Below are 24,206 nucleotides of genomic sequence, written 5' to 3' on the forward strand. Positions count from 1 at the left end.
ATCTGTTGAGCGATGATTTTCCATGGTTTCCTTTTCCCTTATGCAGAGAATCTCAAAACAGTGGCTAATGTAGCCTGCCTGAGGTGGAGGACACCTGAGGTCAAGAAAGACCAAAGAGCCCCTTTGCTGGGTGCTTTGTACATGTTTCTGAGGAAAACAGGGCCTACATCACCAGTGCAAAGCTTTCTGATAGGCATGAAACAAAGAAACCTTTACATTCCAGTTGCCCACATGGCAGGGGCTAGCAGTCAGCAGCATCCCTTAATTTCTATGGCTTGTAATTCCATCTACTCCACAGCCCATGTAATTTCTGCTTGAAATTTTATCTATTCCACGAGGTCCCCTCCCTCCCTTGACATATGTATAGGCCTGACTATAGCCTAGGACATCTCATGGCCCTATATTTGTGTCAGTTTGATAATCTGCCTAATGGAAGGACAGGGCATTCAATGCTCTAGATTTTAATTTTTATAACATTATTTTTGAGGGTTTTTTTTGAGAGGGGAAGGCAGGGCAATTGGAATTAAGTGACTTGCCCAAGGTAGTTAGCTAGTAAGTGTGTCAAATGTCTGAGGCCAGATTTGAATTCAGATCTTCCTGACTCCAGGGCTGGTGCTCTACTCACTGTGTCACATAGCTGCCCCTATAACATTATTTTTAAGCTCCATGTGCACACACTTTTGGAGTAACAGGATTATTTTATAATTTTACTTTTTTATTCTTAATTTTAGTGAACACCACAAAGAAAATATTTCCACATATAAAGTAGGACAGAAAAGTGGGATTTTACATGGAACTGTAGATCTATGTTATAAATAGCTTACTTTTAAACATATGTATATCAATATAGCATGTATTTACATATATATCAATATATTCATATTATATGAAAGAAGCTATATATAATAAACATTCAAAGTTTCACATATAACCAACTCTCTGTTTCTTTTCTATTTTGTATATGGAAATATTATCTTTGTTAATGTTAATGTAAAAACACAAAATATAAAAAATTATAATAAAACAATTTTTATTAAAAGTAAATCATTTTATATTTATAGGACTGTATATGAAACTACAACCCTATTGTGTATAGTTTCCATATATGTAATTATATATACATATCACATCATCATAATGAATTCATATTTCAAGCTGACAGAATCAATCTGATGTTTTCTCTATACTCTCTTCCCTTCTAACAAAAGTTGCTGTACTCATAATGAAGTGTGGAAAGCCTAGTTTCACACACACATATACACACACACACACACAGACACTATGCTCTATTATCACTGCTCTACTCAGAAAGACTAATAAATGATTATTATAAGACTAATGTTCCAAGAACTACTAGTGCACATGATGGAAGTATTAGCATCACAGGAATTATTTGTCTAGGGCTTTGTAGTTTAACAGTACATTAAGTTGTTATCTTGTTTCTTTGAATTACCTATAACACCCAGGACAATGCCTTCACACAGCATATGCTGAATATTTGCTTAGCAAATGAATGAATGAAATCAATAGAAATCACTCCCTTCACAAACACATCCCTGATAAGGTATTTTGTCATAATTAACAGACACCAGTATAAGTCTGATAGTTTACAAACTGAATGTTTACTCTTCACAAATCAAAAACATTTTTAGTTTCTTACTAAGGATTTAAATTATGTTATCTTTGTTTACATATTGTAGTGTGAACTTTTTACACTTGAGGCTAAAATCAAAATAGAATAAAATCCTTACAGATTGTGGCATCTTTTGGCTTTACATCAGAAAATTAATACATTGGGCACCTAACTCAAAAAAAATTTTAATAACTCTATTCCTCCCCATTTTTTTGGAGGCCCAGACAAAAGCAATGTTATCTCTCTGGGGAAATGTGTCATTTAACTTTTCACTTGCTTGTTTTTTGCAGATAGATTCTGATGGCATGATTACAATGGAAGAGCAGATTGTCCTCCTGCTGAAGGCTAAGATGCAGTGTGAACTGAACATCACAGCTCACCAACAGGAAGGAGGTGAGGAGACTCAGAACTCTTCTGTGTTATCTCAGAATACACACAAGTCGCAACCTTTCCTTCAGTCTCCTTAAAGTGGGAGATGAAAACTTTAAAGCTAGGTTCTCATTTGTATAGAATATACACAGTTTGGATATCTATTTTAGGTTCAGTGAGAATAACAAAAACTGCTAATCTGCAGGTCCACCAAGAGGCCACAAAATTATTTGAGAAATTTTTTAGATATGATTAAAACTGATCTATGAAGGGTTGGGCAAATTTATGTTTTTAAATAAGGAAATAAAAAATACCTAAATACATGCATATGCTTTTAGGAGAGTGAAAAGAAGGTATAAAGTGATAAGTATATATATACATATATACATATATGCATATATATGTATACACACACACATACAAATATATGTCATAGATACAGTGTTAATTAGAGATCAAGAAAACTGGAATTAAACTCCATTTCTGCTTCTTAATTGATATGTGATCTCGAGTAAGTCACCCAATCTCTCTAGGGATTAGTTTTCATATCTGTATTGTTATTTTGTCATTTTTTCAGTTGTGTCTAACTTTTCGGGGTTTTCTTGGCAGAGATGTTGGAATGGTTTGCCATTTCCTTCTCTAGCTCATTTTACAGATGAGGAAATGGAGGCAAACAGGGTTAAGTGACTTGCCCAGGAGCACATAAACTAGTAAGGGTCTGAGATCAGATATGAATTCAAGTATTCCTGATTCCAGGCATGGCCCTCCATCCACTGCACCACCTAACTGCCCTTTTACATCTGTAAAATTGATATAATAAAATGAAACTATCTCAAAGGGTTGTGAAGATGAAGCAGACACTTTTTATACTATACAGTGCTTTATGAGAGGAAATCACTAATGGCATAATGTAAAATTATGGAAAAAGATACTTTTTAAAACTAAATCTTTTTGTACCTAGAAAAACTGGGACACAAGTGAACATAAGAAAATTTTGGGCTGATTTTAACAGGCATTTTTCTTGTCATTAGCTAGGGTAAGTCACTTAACACCTCCCCCACTCCTGCCTCAGTTTAGTCCTCTGTAAAATGAGAGTATTAATAGAGCCACGACAGGACCAAATCAGCATGTGGACAGATCAGCTTGAACCAAAGTATGAAACAAAGCTAGACTAATGCCCAGGAAGGGTGGCATTCAGGAAGTGTGAGCCTGCACCACAGCAGGACAAAGTATCAGTACATGCCTGAATCTTATCAGGAGACAGGATAAGACTAGTACTGAGACAGCCCAGCATCCAGGGAGCCCAGACAGGAAGGGTCAGAGCAGAATCTCAGTAGCAAGCACTTGAGGTCCTCAAGAAAGGTTGCTGCCAGCATGATCAACAGCATCTGGATGAAATTTCTCAGGGTCATAGCAAGGGACAAAGCCAATTCCAGTTTAGGGACTATGAAAGAAATGAGAGGTATACAAGAGAGTAAACAGCTTGGAAAAGGAAGGACAAAAATGGGCCGAAGAAAACAATTCCTTAAAAAGTAAAATTGGCCAAATGGAAAAGGAGGTACACAAAATTCACTGAAGAGAAGAAGTCTGAAGAAGTAGAATTGGACAAATGGAAAAAGAGGTACAAAAGCTAATTAAAGAAAGCAATTCCTTAAAAATTAGAATTGAGCAAGTAGAAGCCAATGACTCTATGAGACATCAAGAATCATCAAAATCAAAAGAATCATGACGTCATGAATCATGATGTCATGATGGCATGCTTGCCTAGGTTTTAGACAATGGACAATGCTCTTGGGCCTTCCCAGTCACCAATGGAGTGAAACAAAGCTGTGTGCTTGCTCTTATGCTTTTTAGCATGATGCTGTCAGCCATGTTTTCAAATGCTTTCAATGAGGATGAACATGGCACCAAGGTCAGCTACCACACTGATGGGAAATTTTTCAACTTGAAAAGGCTACAAGCCAAGACCAAAGTGGAGGGAGTGTTGGTGCATGATTTTCTGTTTGCATATTATTGTGCACTCAGTGCAGCCTCTGAAGCTGTGATGCAACCAAGTATAGATCAGTTCTCTGCTGCTTGTGCTAATTTTGGCCTAAAAATTAACACCAAGAAAACAGAGGTGCTCCATCAGCCACCACCACATCATCCATACACGGAAGCATCGGTTACAGCAAATGGAGTTTTAAATGCTGTGGATAAGTTCACTTACCTGGGTAGCGTACTTTCAAGGGATGTACACATTGATAATGACATTGACACACACATTGCCAGGGCTAGCTCAATGTTTGGGAGGCTCCAAAGAAAAGTATGAGAGAGAAGAGGTATTAGACTGTCTATCAATATGTATTTACTAAATGCTTACTATTTGAGAGGCACCATGAAAAATGCTAGGGATACAAAGAAAGATAGAAGACAGTCCCTGCCCTTGAGGACATCACAACCTAATGGGGTAGGCATCATGGAAGAAACTGGGAAAAAAACAACATACAAAAAATTTGGGCATATAGCTAAAGCTGACCTTATTGGAATCACCTACCAAGGCACATCGTGGAACTATACACAAATACCTACAAAACACTTTTTATGATAATAAAGGCATTCCTACTAATTCCTTATTGGTCTAGACCAATATGATAAAAAAAAGACAATACTATTTAAATTAATTCACTTGTCCAGTGTCATAACAATCGTAACCACCAAAGAGTTACTTTCCAGAACTGGAAAAATACTCATTACATTAAAGAACTTGGGCAATAATCTCAAGGGAAAAATGTTTTTAAGTGGGAAGAAACAGGGCCCAGTAATAGCATATTTCAAACTGTATTACAAAACAGTAGTATCACAATGATTTGATAATTGTTAAAAAAAATTAAAATTGATCTATGGAACAATTTAGATACACAACATGCAGAAGCAACAGAATCTATTAACCTAGTGCTAGATAAATCAAAACATCCCAGTAACAGGGAGAAGAACTCATAGTTTGATTTTTAAAATTACTGGGAACCCTGGAAAACAGTCTGGCACAAATTAGTTAGCAATGTTTGGTACTACATACCAGGATAAGCTCCAAATGAAATTAGATATAAAAAGTAACATGATAAGCGAACTGAAAGGAGAAAAAAAATTACCTTTCACATCTATGGATGGGTAAGATTTCATGACCCTACAAAAGACAGAGAGATCATAGGGGACAAAATGGACAATTTTGATTACATAATTACATAATTAAAAATTTTGCACAAACAAAACCAATGCAGGTAAAATCAGAAGGAAAGAGTTAAGTGGGGGAAAACTTACAACAAAAATCTCTCATAAGCATCTCATCTCTAAGTTATGGAAGGAACTAATTCAAACATAGAAGAGGAAGAGTCATTCCCTGTTTACTAAAAGGTCAGAAGATATAATTTTCAAAGGAAAAAAATTCAAGCTATCAACAAACAAAAATACTTTCAATAACTAATAATTCAAGAAATACACATTTAAAAACTGAAACCTCACTTTCCTTAGACTGGCAAAGATTACCAAAAAAGAAAATGATAATGAGGAGTTATGAAAAAGTACGCACACTAATGGACTATTGGTAAAGGTATGAAATGGTATGAATATGAAATTCTATTATGGAAAGCAGCTTGGAACTATATCCAAAGAGTTACTAAAATTGTTGACTTTGAACTAGTAGTACCACTACTACGCCTGTAAACCAAAGAAATCAAAGAAAGAATAGAAAAATACCTACATACATGTATATATGTAGTGTGTACATATAATATACATGTGTGTGTATGTATTAATTCTCTGTATTTGTTGTGGCAAAGAATAAAAATTTAAAGAATTCCTGCCAAGTATAGAATGGCTGAAGAATCTTTGGTATCTAAATGTAATTTAATTTTATTGACCTATAAGAAATTATGGAAGGGAATAGTTCAAATAAACCTTGTAATAGTGTATAACTGATGCAGAATAAAGTGTGAAGAACTAGGAAAAATAACTTTGAAAACATTTAAGAACAAGGAAGGGAAGGAGAGTGGGAGGGGCAGTGCAGTGGGGGAGAGAAGAAAAGAGAACATTTATTAATTGCCTACTATATGCTAGTCACTGTGCTAAGAACTTTGCAAATATTATTCATTTGATAATCAAATGATTGATAAAGAAGCATTCTCCCTTCTGCCTCAAAGAGAAGTGACGGACTCATGGTGCTAAACGTGACATTCATTTTCTGACTAGATCAAAAAGAGAATTTGCTTTACTTGACTAGATATAGTTGGTAAAGGGATTTTCTTTACTTTTTTTCACTTTTGGTGGGGAGAGAAGTGAGAAAACTAGAAGAGAAGGTGATAGGGTTGCCCCTTCCCCTCCTCAAAAAAAATAAGAAACAAATAAAAGAGAGTCACTGAAGCTTGTGAGGGGGAGGAGGTTAATGCTCAGAACAGAAGGAAGGTCAGTTAAGCAGGATAGCTTTAAAACTTACATAATGAATTTATTATATACTTAATGAGAAAAAGCAAGCTACATGTGACACAGGTTCACAGTTTCATTTAAGATCTTTTTCTGTTCTAATCTGCATATGAAAAAGCTCATTTCATTTATTATTTATTAAATCCACAATTAAAAAAACAAATAAAATTGAAGGGTTTGAGATGAATTCTGAGGTTTCTTTTAACTATAATATATCATGACTCTGTGATCACGTTATGTCATAGCAAGTAATAAAGATTTCCTTATTTAATTACTTTTGCAAATTCAGGTGGAAATTGAGAGAAGAAAATAGAATTAAAACCTGAATGAGTAAAATGAAAGTACAAGGGGACTGAAAAAACATTTCATTTCTAATTTCTCTCAAGAATTAAAAAAGAAAAATAGAAACAAAATCTCAAGCCAAGAAAACTGAATGGACATTTAAAGGATTTTAAAATAACTTTAATTTCTATCATCAACTTAGAGCTAGGGGTTGGGGGAAGGGCCATCTAGTCTAACCCCTTCATTTTTTTTTTGTTTCTTTTGTTTTTTTGTTTTTTTTAATTTAATTTATTTAATATATTTAGTTTTCAGCAGTGATTTTCTTTTTTTCTTATTTTTTATTTTTTAAAATTTATTTATTTAACATATTTAGTTTTCAGCATTGATTTTCACAAGAGTTTGAATTACAAATTTTCTCCCCATTTCTACCCTCCCCACCACTCCAAGATGATGTATATTCTGGTTGCCCTGTTCCCCATTCAGCCCTGCCTTCTGTCACCCCACTCCCCTCCCATCCCCTTTTCCCTTCCTTTCTTGTAAGGCAAGATAAATTTCTACGCTCCATTGCCTGTGTATCTTATTTTCTAGTTGCATGCAAAAATTTTTTTTTTGTTTTTGAACATCTGTTTTTAAAACTTTGAGTTCCAAATTCTCTCCCCTCTTCCCTTCCCACCCACCATCCCTAAGAAGTCAAGAAATTCAACATAGGCCACATGTGTATCATTATGTATAACCCTTCCACAATACTCATGTTGTGAAAGACTAACTATATTTTGCTCCTTCCCAATCCATCCCGCTTTATTGAATTTTCTCCCTTGACCCTGTCCCCTTTCCAAAGTGTTTGTTTTTGATTACCTCTACCTCCATCTGCCCTTCCCTCCATCATCCCCCCCCTTTTTTATCTTCTTCCTTCTTCTTTCCTGTGGGGTAAGATACCCAATTGAGTATGTATAGTATTGCCTCCTCAGGCCAAATTTGATGAGAGCAAGATTCACCCATTCCCCCCTCACCTGCCCTCTCCCCTCCTCCCACAGAACCGCTTCCTCTTGCCACCTTTATGCAAGATAATCCACACCATTCTATCTCTCCCTATCTCCCTCTCTCAATATATTCCTCTCTCATCCCTTAATTTGATTTTATTTCTTTTAGATATCTTCCCTTCATATTCAACTCACCCTGTGCACTCTGTCTATATATATATGTACCTATGTATGTATGCATATATGTACATATATACACATATACACATGCATATATATACATATACACACATACATATATACACATACACATATACATACATAGACACACACATATGAATATATATGCATAGACATATATATATATATGCAAATATCTTTCAGCTACTATGATACTGAGGTCTCATGAATCCTACACATCATCTTTCCATGTAGGAATGTAAACAAAACAGTTCAACTTTAGTAAGTCCCTTATGATTTCTCTTTCTTGTTTACCTTTTCATGCTTCTCTTGATTCTTGTGTTTGAAAGTCAAATTTTCTATTCAGCTCTGGTCTTTTCACCGAGAAAGCTTGAAAGTCCTCTATTTTATTGAAAATCCATATTTTGCCTTGGAGCATGATACTCAGTTTTGCTGGGTAGGTGATTCTTGGTTTTAATCCTAGCTCCATTGACCTTTGGAATATCATATTCCAAGCCCTTCAGTCCCTTAACGTGGAAGCTGCTAGATCCTGTGTTATCCTGATTGTTTTTCCACAATACTCAAATTGTTTCTTTCTGTCTGCTTGCAGTATTTTCTCCTTGACCTGGGAGCTCCGGAATTTGGTAACAATGTTCCTAGGAGTTTTCTTTTTGTGATCTATTTGAGGAGGTGATCTGTGGATTCTATCCATTTCTATTTTACCCTCTGGCTCAAGAATATCAGGGCAGTTCTCCTTGATAATTTCTTGAAAGATGATATCTAGGCTCTTTTTTTGATCATGGCTTTCAGGTAGTCCAATAATTTTTAAATTATCTCTCCTGGATCTATTTTCCAGGTCAGTGGTTTTTCCAAGGAGATATTTCACATTGTCTTCCACTTTTTCATTCCTTTGGTTCTGTTTTATAATATCTTGATTTCTCATAAACTCACTAGCTTCCACTTGCTCCAATCTAATTTTTAAGGTAGTATTTTCTTCAGTGGTCTTTTGGACCTCCTTTTCCATTTGGGCTAATTCTGCCTTTCAAGGCATTCTTCTCCTCATTGGCTTTTTGGAGCACTTTTACCATTTGAGTTAGTCTATTTTTTAAGGTGTTGTTTTCTTCAATATTTTTTTCAGTATTTTTTTGGGGTCTCCTTTAGCAAGTCACTGACTTGTTTTTCATGGTTTTCTCGCATCATTCTCATTTCTCTTCCCAATTTTTCCTCTACTTCTCTAACTTGCTTTTCCAAATTCTTTTTGAGCTCTTCCATGGCCTGAGACCAGTTCATGTTTTTCTTGGAGGCTTTTAATATAGGCTCTTTGCCTTTGTTGACTTCTTCTGGCTGTATGTTTTGGTCTTCTTTGTCACCAAAGAAAGATTCCAAAGTCTGAGACTGAATCTGAGTGCATTTTTGCTGCCTGGCCATGTTCCCAGCCAACTTACTTGACCCTTGAGTTTTTCGTCTGGGTATGACTGCTTGTAGAGCAAAGAGTACTTTGTTCCAAGCTTGAGGGGATGCGCCGTTGATTTCAGAGCTATTTCTATACATCCAGCTCTGCCACACCAGCACTCCTCTTTCCCCAAGAACCACTAACCCCGACCTGTCGCAAATCTTAAGCAGGCTCTGCACTCCTGCTCTGATCCGCCACTTAATTCCTTCCACCATGTGGACTTGGGGCCAGAAGCAACTACAGCTGTAGTTCTGTAGCTGCACCACCCCCACTGACCCTGGGGCAGTGGGCAAATTGCGAACTCTTTTCACTCTGTCCCCCGCAGCTTTTCCCACTAACCTTCTCTGTTGTCTTTGGTGTTTGTGGGTTGAGAAGTCTGGAAACTGCCACAGCTCACTGATTCAGGGTGCTAGGGCCTGTTCCGCCAGGCTCCTGGTCTGGTTGGTCCTGCTGCCGCCCAAGCTGAGGTCCACTCCCCTCTGTTCCGTGTGTGATAGACCTCATCCAGTGACCATCCAGGCTTTACTGGGCTGGATCCTGCTTCCCTCTGCTATTTTGTGGGTTCTGCAGTTCTAGAATTTGTTCAGAGCCATTCTTTATAGGTTTTTGGAGGAACATGGGGGGAGCTCATGCAAGTCCCTGCTTTCCAGCTGCCATCTTGGCTCCACCCCAGAAGTCTAACCCCTTCATTCTACAGAGAAAGTTAAATGGCCAGCCCATAATAACCTCAATAGTAAGTGAGAGAGCCAGGATTTGAACCCAGAATCTCCGACTTCAAAGTCACTGCTTTCTCTTCTATGATTTTTATACTACATACTGTGATCACCAACAATTATATTGGTACCAATATAAAAACAGTAGAACTTACAAGCGCAGGGTGGAGCCAAGATGGCGGCTGGAAAGCAGGGGCTTGCATGAGCTCCCCCCATGTTCCTCCAAAAACCTATAAAGAATGGCTCTGAACAAATTCTAGAACTGCAGAACCCACAAAATAGCAGAGGGAAGCAGGATCCAGCCCAGTAAAGCCTGGATGGTCACTGGATGAGGTCTATCACACACGGAACAGAGGGGAGTGGACCTCAGCTTGGGCGGCAGCAGGACCAACCAGACCAGGAGCCTGGCGGAACAGGCCCTAGCACCCTGAATCAGTGAGCTGTGGCAGTTTCCAGACTTCTCAACCCACAAACACCAAAGACAACAGAGAAGGTTAGTGGGAAAAGCTGCGGGGGACAGAGTGAAAAGAGTTCGCAATTTGCCCACCGCCCCAGGGTCAGTGGGGGTGGTGCAGCTACAGAACTACAGCTGTAGTTGCTTCTGGCCCCAAGTCCACATGGTGGAAGGAATTAAGTGGCGGATCAGAGCAGGAGTGCAGAGCCTGCTTAAGATTTGCGACAGGTCGGGGTTAGTGGTTCTTGGGGAAAGAGGAGTGCTGGTGTGGCAGAGCTGGATGTATAGAAATAGCTCTGAAATCAACGGCGCATCCCCTCAAGCTTGGAACAAAGTACTCTTTGCTCTACAAGCAGTCATACCCAGACGAAAAACTCAAGGGTCAAGTAAGTTGGCTGGGAACATGGCCAGGCAGCAAAAATGCACTCAGATTCAGTCTCAGACTTTGGAATCTTTCTTTGGTGACAAAGAAGACCAAAACATACAGCCAGAAGAAGTCAACAAAGGCAAAGAGCCTATATTAAAAGCCTCCAAGAAAAACATGAACTGGTCTCAGGCCATGGAAGAGCTCAAAAAGAATTTGGAAAAGCAAGTTAGAGAAGTAGAGGAAAAATTGGGAAGAGAAATGAGAATGATGCGAGAAAACCATGAAAAACAAGTCAGTGACTTGCTAAAGGAGACCCCAAAAAAATACTGAAAAAATATTGAAGAAAACAACACCTTAAAAAATAGACTAACTCAAATGGTAAAAGTGCTCCAAAAAGCCAATGAGGAGAAGAATGCCTTGAAAGGCAGAATTAGCCCAAATGGAAAAGGAGGTCCAAAAGACCACTGAAGAAAATACTACCTTAAAAATTAGATTGGAGCAAGTGGAAGCTAGTGAGTTTATGAGAAATCAAGATATTATAAAACAGAACCAAAGGAATGAAAAAGTGGAAGACAATGTGAAATATCTCCTTGGAAAAACCACTGACCTGGAAAATAGATCCAGGAGAGATAATTTAAAAATTATTGGACTACCTGAAAGCCATGATCAAAAAAAGAGCCTAGATATCATCTTTCAAGAAATTATCAAGGAGAACTGCCCTGATATTCTTGAGCCAGAGGGTAAAATAGAAATGGATAGAATCCACAGATCACCTCCTCAAATAGATCACAAAAAGAAAACTCCTAGGAACATTGTTACCAAATTCCGGAGCTCCCAGGTCAAGGAGAAAATACTGCAAGCAGACAGAAAGAAACAATTTGAGTATTGTGGAAAAACAATCAGGATAACACAGGATCTAGCAGCTTCCACGTTAAGGGACTGAAGGGCTTGGAATATGATATTCCAAAGGTCAATGGAGCTAGGATTAAAACCAAGAATCACCTGCCCAGCAAAACTGAGTATCATGCTCCAAGGCAAAATATGGATTTTCAATAAAATAGAGGACTTTCAAGCTTTCTCGGTGAAAAGACCAGAGCTGAATAGAAAATTTGACTTTCAAACACAAGAATCAAGAGAAGCATGAAAAGGTAAACAAGAAAGAGAAATCATAAGGGACTTACTAAAGTTGAACTGTTTTGTTTACATTCCTACATGGAAAGATGATGTGTAGGATTCATGAGACCTCAGTATCATAGTAGCTGAAAGATATTTGCATATATATGTGTATGTATATATATTCATATGTGTGTGTCTATGTATGTATATACGTAGGTGTATATATACATTTATGTATATATATACATATATGGAGAGAGAGAGAGAGAGAGAGAGAGGGCAGGCACAGGGTGAGTTGAATATGAAGGGATGATATCTAAAAATATAAAATCAAATTAAGGGATAGGAGAGGAATATATTGAGGGAGGGAAAAGGGGAGAGATAGAACGGGGTATACTATTTCGCATAAAAGGGGCAAGAAAAAGCAGTTCTCTAGGAAAGGAAGAGGGGGCATGTGAGGAAGAATGAGTAAATCTCACTCTCATCGGATTTGACCTGAGGAGGGAATACCATACACACTCAATTGGGTATCTTACCCCACAGGATAGAAGGAGGAAGAAGATAAAAAAGGGGTGATGATAGAAGGGAGGGCAGACCGGGGGAGGAGGTAATCAAAAACAAACACTTTGGAAAAGGGACAGGGTCAAGGGAGAAAATTCAATAAAGTGGGATAGGTTAGGAAGGAGCAAAACATAGTTAATCTTTCACCACATGGGTATTGTGGAAGGGTTTTACATAATGATACGCATGTGGCCTATGTTGAATTGCTTTCCTTCTTAGGGAGGGTGGGCAGGGAGGGAAGAGGGGAGAGAATTTGGAACTCAAAGTTTCAAAAACAGATGTTCAAAAAAAAAGTTTTTGCATGCAACTAGGAAATAAGATACACAGGCAATGGGGCGTAGAAATTTATCTTGCCCTTCAAGGGAAGAAGGGAAGGGGGGATGGGAAGGGAGTGGGGTGACAGAAGGTTGGGCTGACTGGGGAACGGGGCAACCAGAATATACGCCATCTTGGAATGGGCAGGAGGGTAGGAATGGGGAGAGAATTCGTAATTCAATCTCTTGTGAAAATCACTGCTGAAAACTCAATATATTAAATAAATTAAATAAAAGAAAAGAAAAAAAGAAAAAAAACTTACAAGCACAGTCCTAACTTAGGGGAATAAAAGGTAGAAGCATAGGAAACATGGATATTCCACTCTCAAGGTCTTAGAATAATTATTTTTAATGCCACAGCTTAAAAACTTCTACTAATAATTAGTTTTTGTGCTGGCACCTACAAAGATTTGGGTGTGAAAATTAATGGTGTTAATTTAGGAAGGGAGATGGGTGAGTCATTATGCAATTAATTGTAAAAGGAAGCCATCCATTTTTCCTTTTTGCCAAGCAATGAAATACAGTTTACTGTTACTATATGTGAGAAGATGATGACGGACAAATACGCTAATTAAGATTTACACTCATTTGAGCATCTTCTAGAAACTCTCTGAGCCTCAGTTACAGAAATATCTGACCTTCTTTATCAAAGGGTCAAAACTCAAATATTGTGTAATTAAGTAATCTTGCCTCTGAATTATTTTGTTTGAAGAGGAGTAATGTTTTGGAAATAGACATTTCTAGTGGGGTAACTATAGCAAAGTCTTTTTGAATATGTTAAGTATCATTAAAAGGAACTATTAGTTGTAATAACCACGTAGTTAACAAATAAACCAATATTTTGATTTGATATTTATTTGAAGGATAGCATCTTTAAGAACTTACATGCAATTAACAATTGTGTAAATTACACCTGCCAGAAAATTTCTTACAACTGAGCCATGCATTTTGGTGGGGAAAATAGCAGATGGGAGATAAGTATAAGGAAATTAGATGGTACAGTGGGTAGAAAGCTAGAGTTGGAGTTAGAAAGACCTGAGTTCAAATCAAGCCTCAGGCATTTATTATCTGGATAACTTTGATCAAATTACTTAACTTCTCTCTACATCAGGTTTCTCTTCTGTGAAATGAGGATAACAATGGCGCCCACCTCACAGGGTTGTTGAGAGGATTTTTTGAAATAAATATCAAGTGTTCTGTAAACCTTAAAATGCAATATAAATTCTATTATTATTATCATTATAGGTATAATTTATAAGATGTGGTAGAAAAGGTATTGGAGAATATAGCATGGACATTATGAGCTAAGTAAGTTAGAAATAGTGAAGGAGAAAAGATACAATATTTTGTGTAGGAAGAAAATGAGGATGGAGGTTGTTACATCATAAGCAGTACTTTGAAAGAAGGCGACAAGTCCAGAGTGGGTGGAAACAAGGAGAGTAGTTTAGACAGCTGTGCCAGTGGGAAAAGATGTAGGTGGGCTTGAGCACAGAGAAAGAAGCAGGAATCAAGGTGTAGAGGTCTGCTAAAGAAATGCATATTTTAGTTTGTGACATATAATGTCACCACTTTTATTTCTTAATGGGCTAAATGAAGCTTGCTTTAAGAAAATTTGATTTTCTTGGGGTAAAATACTGTGAATATATTCTCAGAAATAAAACCAAACCATTTTCTTAAGTTATTGTCCCAGAAATCAAGGTATATGGAGGAATGAACTATGCCAGTAATATGACGGGCATTAAAGACACATTTCCTCAGAGCAGATAAAAAGAAAGATTTTTTTTGCATGAGATTTAAGTTGTAATTTTAAATTGTCTCTTTATTCCCTTCCCCATCAAATTACAAGGCAAACCCAATGTTCCCTTTACTTTGAAGTCAAAGCAAACGTGCTTTCTTCAAAAGTCAAAAGGCTTCAAAAGACTTTCTACAAAGTCACTTTCTAGTGAACAATGTTATGGTAAAACTCCAGTGTGTTGACTACCCAGAACAGAATTATAGTCTGTTTCTTTATTTTAAATCAATGGAAAGAATTCAGTTATTGATGAAACAGAATTTGTGACATAGAGTGAAAATTAGAGAGTATAGTAGAGTAAGTTACTGAATTGTTATTTGGGGGTACAAAATATCTGATATGATGTGTTCTGATTTGAGAGATTTAAACAAATATTTAAAGCCTGCTGGAAATTAGCCCAAATTATCAGCAAGGACCCTGGGCTCAGACAATGATGAAGTCTATCTTTCAGATGAAATGTTGGACTTCCTGGGATTGTTGAAATGACCAGCAAGAAGTTAAGCCTAGAGCTTAAGTCCTAGGTGTGATTGTCAATCTGTCCCACCTGCCACATTTCCTGACATTTTGTTTAGACACTGGGAAAATAAAGACTTAGGATCATAGAATTGTAGGTTTAGAGCTAGAAGCTCAAGAGAGGTTAGGTGACTTGCTCTCAAGGTCACAAAGTTAGTGAGCAATGCCCAAAAGCATATCTAACAGACTTTCCAGGAGCTAGAGGTCCTTTGCCTAGGGAATATTTTGTAAACAGTGAGTCCTGTTGCTCAAGTTTTAATTTCAATAACTCATATCAGGTAAGTTATTCAGGCATTGTTCACACTTGCAAATATAAATACATCATCTTAATATATACACACAGCTTTCCATTCTTGCAAATATGAAGGTCCCAGTGGTTGTGCTTTTAACAAAAATAACCAAGTAGCTTCAGGGACAAGCAGGGAAGAAGAACTCTATTTCAGAGCAAGAGTCTTTCAGACAAGATTGAGTACGTATTGACAATACGTACTTAACCTTAGGCTAATTCTTTAACCTGCGTGTGCCTCAATTTCTTTATCCATCAAGTGAAGACAATAGCATTTGCTCTGCCTACCTGACAGAATCATTGTGGAATAGCTTAGTAAGCAACTACTTAATATGATATCTGCCTCATCCTAACACCCAAGTTTCTCTTGCATCCTTAGAATTCCTTGGATTTTTATATGGTACTATAGGCTGTTGCAAAAACGAATAAACAAACTGAAGATGTAGGTTTATGTTGCCTATGTTTTCATTCTCTTCATTTATTTCATCTCACCTTCCTTCCTTCCCTCTTGCCCTCCCTTTCTTTTCTTTCAGAGGGAAATTGTTTTCCAGAATGGGATGGACTACTTTGCTGGCCCCGAGGAACAGTGGGAAAAATGCTGGCTGTCCCGTGTCCTTCTTATGTTTATGACTTCAATCATAAAGGTACTGAACTCCTCCAGAAATGGTTGAATCAAAAACGAAAAGCTAGTTGTTTTATGATTGTGATAGAACTGAAAGGAAGTGATCATACTAAACATGTTTCCTTGCATTTTTTTACAGGAGTTGCCTTCAGGCGCTGTAACCCCAATGGAACCTGGGATTTTATGCACAGTTTAAATAAAACATGGGTCAATTATTCAGAATGCCTCAACTACATGCAATCAGAAAGCAGCACAGGAACGGTATCTGGATGTTGGGTTTTTTGAAATGCATAGCACATTGACCCTTTGAACATTTCTAGTATCACCCAATTATGTATAGAACTCATTTTCTTCTCTCTTCCTTAGGAAGAGTCTTGGATTCCTTTTATTCAATTAAGCAGACATTTAGCACCTACTATATATATTCCTGCATCCTGGATCCCAGTCCTTTCTTATATTGTCCATACTGTGTGAGCTTATTTTCTCTTTCATGCACCACCCCCAGAGAATGAGACATCTTTCTGTTTCTTCCTCAGGCCGGTGCCATTTCTGCATCTCAGCCAAATGCAAAAACAGCAATGATAAATGAAGAGACTGAACTGGATGGTCTTTAAAAAGGCCCTTTCAAACTATTACCCTATGCTTGCTTCTTGTCTCTTATTGAATGGCCTGCTTATACATTCCTTGAAGCCCAAATTATTTTAATCTCTGGCTGCCCCTCTACTCAATGGGAGTACCTTTTGATTTTAGAAACATGGCAGAGTTTTGAAATCTTATAAAGAATGGCTGGTTATCAATTTCATGAATATTTGAAAAGTCAGAGGTATCTTGGCTTAATGGAGATACAGTCACCTTAAAAGGCAGGAACCCCTAGGGGATTCAAGTCTTGTCTTTAAAATATACTAGTGGTGTGGCCCAGGAATAGATTAGGTTTGGTAGGGTTCCTTCACTGAAAGTTTTCTGGAGCAATGAAATCACAGTTCTGATTGCCAAATTTTGAAAAGTTACAGTTAAGAAAGCAACTTGGGTGTTAGGATGAGGCCAATATCATATGAAGTAGTTGCTTACTAAGCTATTTCACAATGATTCTGTCAGGCAGGCAGAGCAAATGCTATTATCTGTGAAAGCATAGAATGTTAGACCTTTCTTCGGTACTTTTAAGATCATCTACCCCCATCCATCCCCCACCTCAGCATCCAGATGAGGAAACTGAGGGCCAGAGAAATGAAGAGACTTTTCTGTGGTGAAATAGCTAGTTGTTGGCAGAGGAGAGACTTGAATCTTGGTCTTTTGACTCCCAGGTCAAAGTTGTGACAAAGGAGCAATAAGCAGGATCTCCAGAATTTTTCATTCTAAGTAATATAGAGTAGTGTACATATTGTAACAGAGCTTGTTTTCTTATACTTAATAAAAATTCATGCAGTACTTCATTTACTTATATAAATGTGATGAAATTCAATTTCACAAATACCTATTATATAGAAGGTACATAGAAATGGAGTGGAATTAACGAAAGGTTTAAATGAGATTTCTAAGGATAGTGTACAAGTTTTAAATCTCTCTCTCTCAATTTAATTCAGTAACCTTTTCATAAATCGTGAATCAGATGTATTTTGACCTTGAGAAAGTCACTTAAATTTCCTTAACCTCAGTTTCCACATACATAAAATGACAATAATTTATGTCATAGAATTGTTGGAGGACCAAATGAGTTGATACATGTAAAGCTCTTTGAAAACCTTAAAGCATTATATGAATGTTAAATATTGTGCTACTGATATTTAATTTTTAAACAGCCAGAACCTGTTTTCTTCACCTCACCCCTCCATAGCACCAAGGGATTCTAGTCCATAAATTCTCTGGAAAGTTGTTAAATGTTTTGACTCTATATTTCATTACCAAATATCTCCTTTTAAAAAGGTATTCAGTCTTGGAATTTCTCTGGCAACTACAGTAACAAAATATTCATATTAGTGCAAGATGCCTCAAAAGGAATTTCATCTTACTATATCCATGATTGTGAATTTTATCTGTTATAAAAATATTTTTGATAACATTGAACTACATATCCATTGCAAAACCGTTCTTGGTAATCTCACAAAAATAGCATGGTAACAGAAGTAGAAAACACATAATGGTATCTAAAATTTTTTTAAAAAGAAAATTATAATATCTGATTGGATACATATTTTGGAGCTCTGGCCAAGTTCTGGAATGTAATTTGTTCAATTGTGTTTTTAAACCTATCTTTTATTCTCAATGTTGAAAATATAATCTCAGAAAATATTAGAAAGTTATTTCCACCAAGACTTAAAATTTTCAAATGCTCTGAAGTAAATTCTGGTGTATGTATTATTCATTATTGGTTGTTGCAAAATGATACTACTTTAAATGATTAGTTAAGAAAAAGAACAATGTGAACTTTAAAGGTTTAGGGAGCATCTTTCTTTAAATTTGGGGAAAGATTACTAAGAAAAATTTTGGCACCTTCCTTTGTACTTTGAAAGATTTCCAAGTATTCCCAAATTATGGGCAAACAAAATAAGGGAGTAATGATTTTAAAGGGGGAGAAGGAAAGGGATGATTCAGATTAGGTACAAGTTGATTAAAATTGTCTAAAGCACAAAATTCAACCCTGTTTGTAGCATACCACAAAGTAACTAACAATATACATTTTGTGATTCCGTGTCCAAAGAAAATGTGTCATATTTTCTGCATATGTTTTTTTTCTAACACAGAGAAGGAAAATAAGTAGGGAATAATTATGTGACATAGGCTTGTTTGTTTCTCCTCCAACAGGAGTTCTTTGACCGTCTCTCCATCATGTACACTATTGGATATTCCATCTCCTTCAGTTCCCTAGCTGTAGCTATTGTCATCATTGGTTATTTCCGGTGAGCAGATCAGTCATGATTCCCTTTTTCTCATTTTCTTCCATACAACAAGAGAGGTCTTGTTTCCTATCCATTGAAGACATAGATTGTCTCAGGACAATCTATGTTGAAACACGTTTATCCCACATGATATTTTATATAATCAGTCTTGCATTGTTCCATTATTCAATTTTGTTGGCAAAGCTCTTATCACATAAGAAAGTTGGTGAATTTTTCAAAAATCTCAATGGATCAAAACAGAAAAAAGCCTAGAAGCCAGCAGATCAACATTGCAATGTATTCGTTTGCTGTGTGAGTCACGAAAATGAGTATCTGTGGCTTAAGGGCTCATTTAACTTATAAACTTCTATTTATACCAATGAACAAAGTTGTTTCTTGGGCATACAGAAAGGAAAAAAATATGATAGAAGCACACAAGGAATTCAGTTTCTGTTACTATAATATTTTAAAGATATCCGATTTCATTAGTGAAAAGAGCACGATTATTCTACTAATTGGTACATGATCTCCAATAGTTGCTGTGGCCAAAAGTCCATCATCCTGATGCCAACTTTGGGATGATCCTCTCTGAACTTACCCAGCTGTTCCTCTAATGATTTGCAGATACCTACCTAGTCCATCACCAGGCCCAAATGTGAAGCTGTTTGCCTTGGAAGGACCTCTCAAACACTGGGGTCTGCTAGTATAGATGTCAAGAACCCAGTGACACCTCTGATAAGCATCACAGAAAGACTTCAGCCCTTATAATGATTAAATTCAAGGACTTTGGAGTAACAGGAGTGAGAAAATCTTGTTTCCCCAAATATATTACTTTCAAAGAATAATTCTTGAATTAATCTCCTAAACTAATTCTCCCTTAGCTAGTTCATAGATTTAATCTGAAGGGCAGGACTCTTTTTTGTTTTGTCTTTGGATCCTTAGCATGTAGCAGAATGCTTTGCCTTAAATAAATGCTAAATTCCTCATCTGCTTCTATCTGGTAATTTTCCTTTGTGTATAAAATATCAAGTTTCCACAAAACACAAAATAATTCACTTCAAACCAACTAGTATTTATTAATTATCTACTATGTGAAATCAACCTACTGTAACAGTATATGCAGTGTTGCACATGCATAGTCTCCCACCTTTGCAAAGAAGAGAGGACTGATAACTCTGATGTACCTTCTTTAGGGACAAATTTAGTCATTATGAAGTATTCTTTTTTTGGTTCTTTCCACATATTGTATTATCCCTATTGTATAAATTTTTCCTGATATGTGTAGTTCACTTGGCATGGGTCAATAAAATTCTTGCCATGCTCCTCCATATTCTTCATTTTCTTCATTTCTTATTGCTCACTAATATTTCACTATATTCATCCACTACAATTCATTCGTTTATATTCTAAATAATAGGCATCCATTTTGTTTCCAGTTCTTTACTGTTACCAAAAAATGCTGCTATAAATATCTTGACATATGTAGGATCTTTCCTTCTATCTTTGCCCTCCTTAAGGCACATTCCTTTCAGTGGGATCTCTGGATTGACCCCAAAGTTTTGTTGGGATAAACATGAGAGATTCAATAACATTTAGTGCATCTAATGTTTCGCTGGACATGATATGAAATGTCATTCATTTGATATATTTGAGTTTGGGAACATGATAATACATAATTTTAAACATATAATTAAATTTCACGTAACCTCCATTTTACGTTAACAGATTTGCAAAAAGTCCCATCTTTATTTAGATTCATGGCATTTCTTGTTGTTCCCTTTTCTCCCTTCTTTTTCCCCTCAGTTATTCTCTCTAAATCTGTACCTTTTCTGTTTCTTGTCCTCAGGAGATTGCATTGCACCAGGAACTACATCCACATGCACTTATTTGTTTCATTCATGCTGAGGGCTGTAAGCATCTTTATTAAGGATAAAGTGACCCATGATCATATGGGCATGAAAGACCTGGAGTCGTTTATGATGGGTGATCCACAAGATACAATGATAGCACCCTCAGTGGACAAATCACAATATGTAAGTATTGTCTGTTCATGACTAATTAGAACCCCTTTCAGAAAGAAAAATCAAACACGTGTACACACAGAGGAAGACACAAGAATGCCACCCATTGGGCTGATGCTACTTGGCCTAGCTTATCTCCTTGAAAGGACTCCTATGAACACAAAGAGGACATCTAACACATCATTCTCCATCACTGATTTCATTGTTTCTCCCATTCCCTTTAGATTTCCCCTTTGACTTGTTCATCCCTGGTACATTTCCTGTGTGAAAATGGATGGGACTTTTCATTCAAGAAATCTCTGAAGTGACAATAGCAAAAAAAAATTAGATTGAAATATATTTTGGAATCTGATTCTCATGACATGCGCAGAAAATTCAATGTCATTAGACTCCCTTTAGTTATCAAATCATGAGACATCTGGACTGATAGTGAATGGTCTTAATTAGCATGTTTTTGTTCTCCTGAAGGTGCTTTCCCTTTCCCCTTTTTTTGTTTCTATATGTATCCTCAAAGTGGAAAAAAAAATTCTGGTCATTCTCTGGCTAACAGAAAATGGGTGTATTGTTCAAATAATGAGCCTGACTTTTCCCAGTTGGTAGAGAGCAAAACACTCCTTCATGAATTCAGGCTATTGGGCTTCTGGCTCAGTACTATATCCAGGAGCACTGGAGTAACCTAGATCTTAGCAACAAGATCAATACCTGAGTTAATCCACTAGTTTGTTAGTTTCACTGATGAATCATTTTCTCTCTCCTCACTAGTAGATTTGTGCTACTAAACCATTAGAAAATAAACTCTTTCAGGGCAGAGATTGTTTCTTTGTATCTCCAGAATTCATCATGGTATGTGACATAGAGTGGGAACCTGATAAATAAATGCTTGTTGACAACTACTGTCTTTGAACTTCTTAGAGGAAATATGCTTAAAATACAACTTCGGTTTTTACATTATCATGTAAAGTGTTAGGATAAAAGATAAAAAGAATAACCAGCCCTGAGGTTTGAAGTTTTGAATAGTGTCACATTGACATTTAGTTCAGCTGAAAGTTCTGGCATGGAGAAAATAATGCTTTTCATTATTTTTAACAGGTGGGTTGCAAGATTGTTGTTGTGATGTTTATTTACTTCTTGGCCACAAACTACTATTGGATCCTTGTGGAAGGCCTGTACCTGCACAGCCTCATCTTTGTGGCTTTCTTTTCAGATACCAAATATCTTTGGGGCTTCACCTTGGTAGGATGGGGTAAGGTTTTTAGTTTTCTTTTTTTCATCTGTCTTTTCAGATTGAATAATTTTACTGACATTTTCTTTCTCCCTCCCTCCTTTTCTCTCTGACCTGTAGGTTCCTGCATTGTCTCTATCTCTGCTGTTGCTCTGTCACTGGCACTATCTGTCTGTCTCTGTCTCTGTCTCTCTCTCTCTCTCTCTCTCTGACACTTCACTTATGAAAATGTTATAATAGTAAATATGAATAAAATTCTGGTTCTAGAGGTGGCCTGCCTTTTTTAAAGAAACTCTCATGTCTTTCATTAGTAGTTAATGAAGCCAAAGAATATTACTTTTTATTGCAACCAAACACACATAACCTCTGTGTTATCCTTAATTCTTTCCAACAATTAATTGAAACTCTTACTGTCTTAGTTACTTAATATGCATTTAATTTGTAGGACTCGTAAGAATTATTTTAATCAACCTGCCTCACGATGATGTGGTTTTCATTAAAACTCAAGATGGATTTTTTAAAGCATTCTAAATTTTATTTCTCATTAATTTGGGGGGAGGGGGTTAGATTTCCTGTCATTTCTTTGTTGTTGGTGGTGGTGTTAGTGGGTGGGGTGTGTGTGTATGTGTGTGTGTGTGTGTGTGTGTGTTGGTGGTGGTTTTGTTCTGGATTGCTTGATGTTATTTTCTAAGAAATTAAGTTTTCATTCTGAGAAAGATTTCAAAAATGGAATACATCCTAAAGTGACTATAAATGATATTTGTAAATTAGAAACTTCAATGAATGCACAAGAGGACACTGTAGTTTAAAGACTTCCCTGCTATTCAGGCTATTAGCTATATTACATGATGAGCCTTGCCCCCTGCTGCCTGGACAAATCTCATGAGGATATTCTTTGAAAATGAGGTATATGCTTGGTAATTTTTTGTCACAGTTGATTAATCTCACCTTTTGTTCAGTAGTCTAGGCCTACCCAATGGCCCACATAACATAACCCATAGTAGTCAGTGCATCCCTCCACAAGCCAAACGTCCCTCTTTTTGTTACACCAGTTTTTAGTGTACCATGTCAATAGCACCAAAGAAGAAGTCAAAGTTTGAAAGAAAAAAAGTTCAAAGAAATCAAAGTTTGAGTTCTGACATGTCTATATGGCTTTTTATAAGCCATTTAGCCTTAAGGGACCTGTTTGCTCTTCTGTAACATGCACAGTGTGTACTAGATAGCGAATACATTCTCTTATACTTCTAAAATTTGGTGATTATTGCCTTTAGGACAGTATATAAACTCCTCTTTTTAGCTTCTGGGAAGCTAGGTGATACAGTGGAAAGAATACCAGGTCTGGAGACAAGAAGCCTCATCTATCCTCATATACTCACTAGTAATTTGACTCTAGCCCTGTTTGCCTCAGTTTCCTCACCTGTACAATGAGCTAGAGAAGGAAATGGCAAACCACTTTGGTATCTTTGCCAAGAAAACCCCAAACAGAGTCCCAAAGCGTGGAAACAACTGAACAACAAAAATGTAGCTTTTAAAACTCTACATAACATAGCCCCAATGTGTCTCTCCAGCCTCACTGGACATTACTCTCCTGCACCCTGTAATTCAGGCAGATTGGCTTTCTCTCTGTTCTTCATACACAGCACTCCATCTCCCATCTCCAAACCTTTGTGGCTATTCCACATGCCTATAACACATTCCTTATTTACCTCTGTCTAACAGAGTCAGCCTCTTTCTTAAAGTCATAATCCAAGCAGCATCTACTGCAAAGAATCCTTCCTGATCCTGCCCTTGTTAGTGCCCTCCTTCCCAAACTACCTTGTATTCAATCACGTTTATACATTTGTGTTTATTTGTATTATACTCTGTGTGTGTGTGTGTGTGTGTGTGTGTGCACTCAACACCTTCCCCATTAGAATGTAAGTGCCTCACGTGTAGGGATTGTTTAATGCTTTCCACTTGTATTCCTGGAATGCATAGTGCCTGGCAATTTAATAGAT

The 24,206-nt window shown here is 36.9% G+C and overlaps 1 protein-coding gene across 1 annotated transcript in view; it reads left to right on the plus strand.

Annotated features, from left to right (window-relative positions):
• Positions 1-16,077: 16,077 nt before the first annotated feature.
• The window catches only part of PTH2R (parathyroid hormone 2 receptor), a 76,919-nt gene continuing 68,790 nt past the window's right edge, over positions 16,078-24,206 (plus strand). Inside the window, 5 exon segments of the mRNA XM_036757129.1 lie at positions 16,078-16,115; positions 16,233-16,354; positions 18,893-18,987; positions 20,813-20,999; positions 22,077-22,230. Coding sequence (XP_036613024.1) covers positions 16,277-16,354; positions 18,893-18,987; positions 20,813-20,999; positions 22,077-22,230 — 514 coding nt within the window. The 5' untranslated portion in view covers positions 16,078-16,115; positions 16,233-16,276.

This window comes from Trichosurus vulpecula, chromosome 4, assembly GCF_011100635.1.
Source record: "Trichosurus vulpecula isolate mTriVul1 chromosome 4, mTriVul1.pri, whole genome shotgun sequence".
Classification (NCBI taxonomy): domain Eukaryota; kingdom Metazoa; phylum Chordata; class Mammalia; order Diprotodontia; family Phalangeridae; genus Trichosurus; species Trichosurus vulpecula.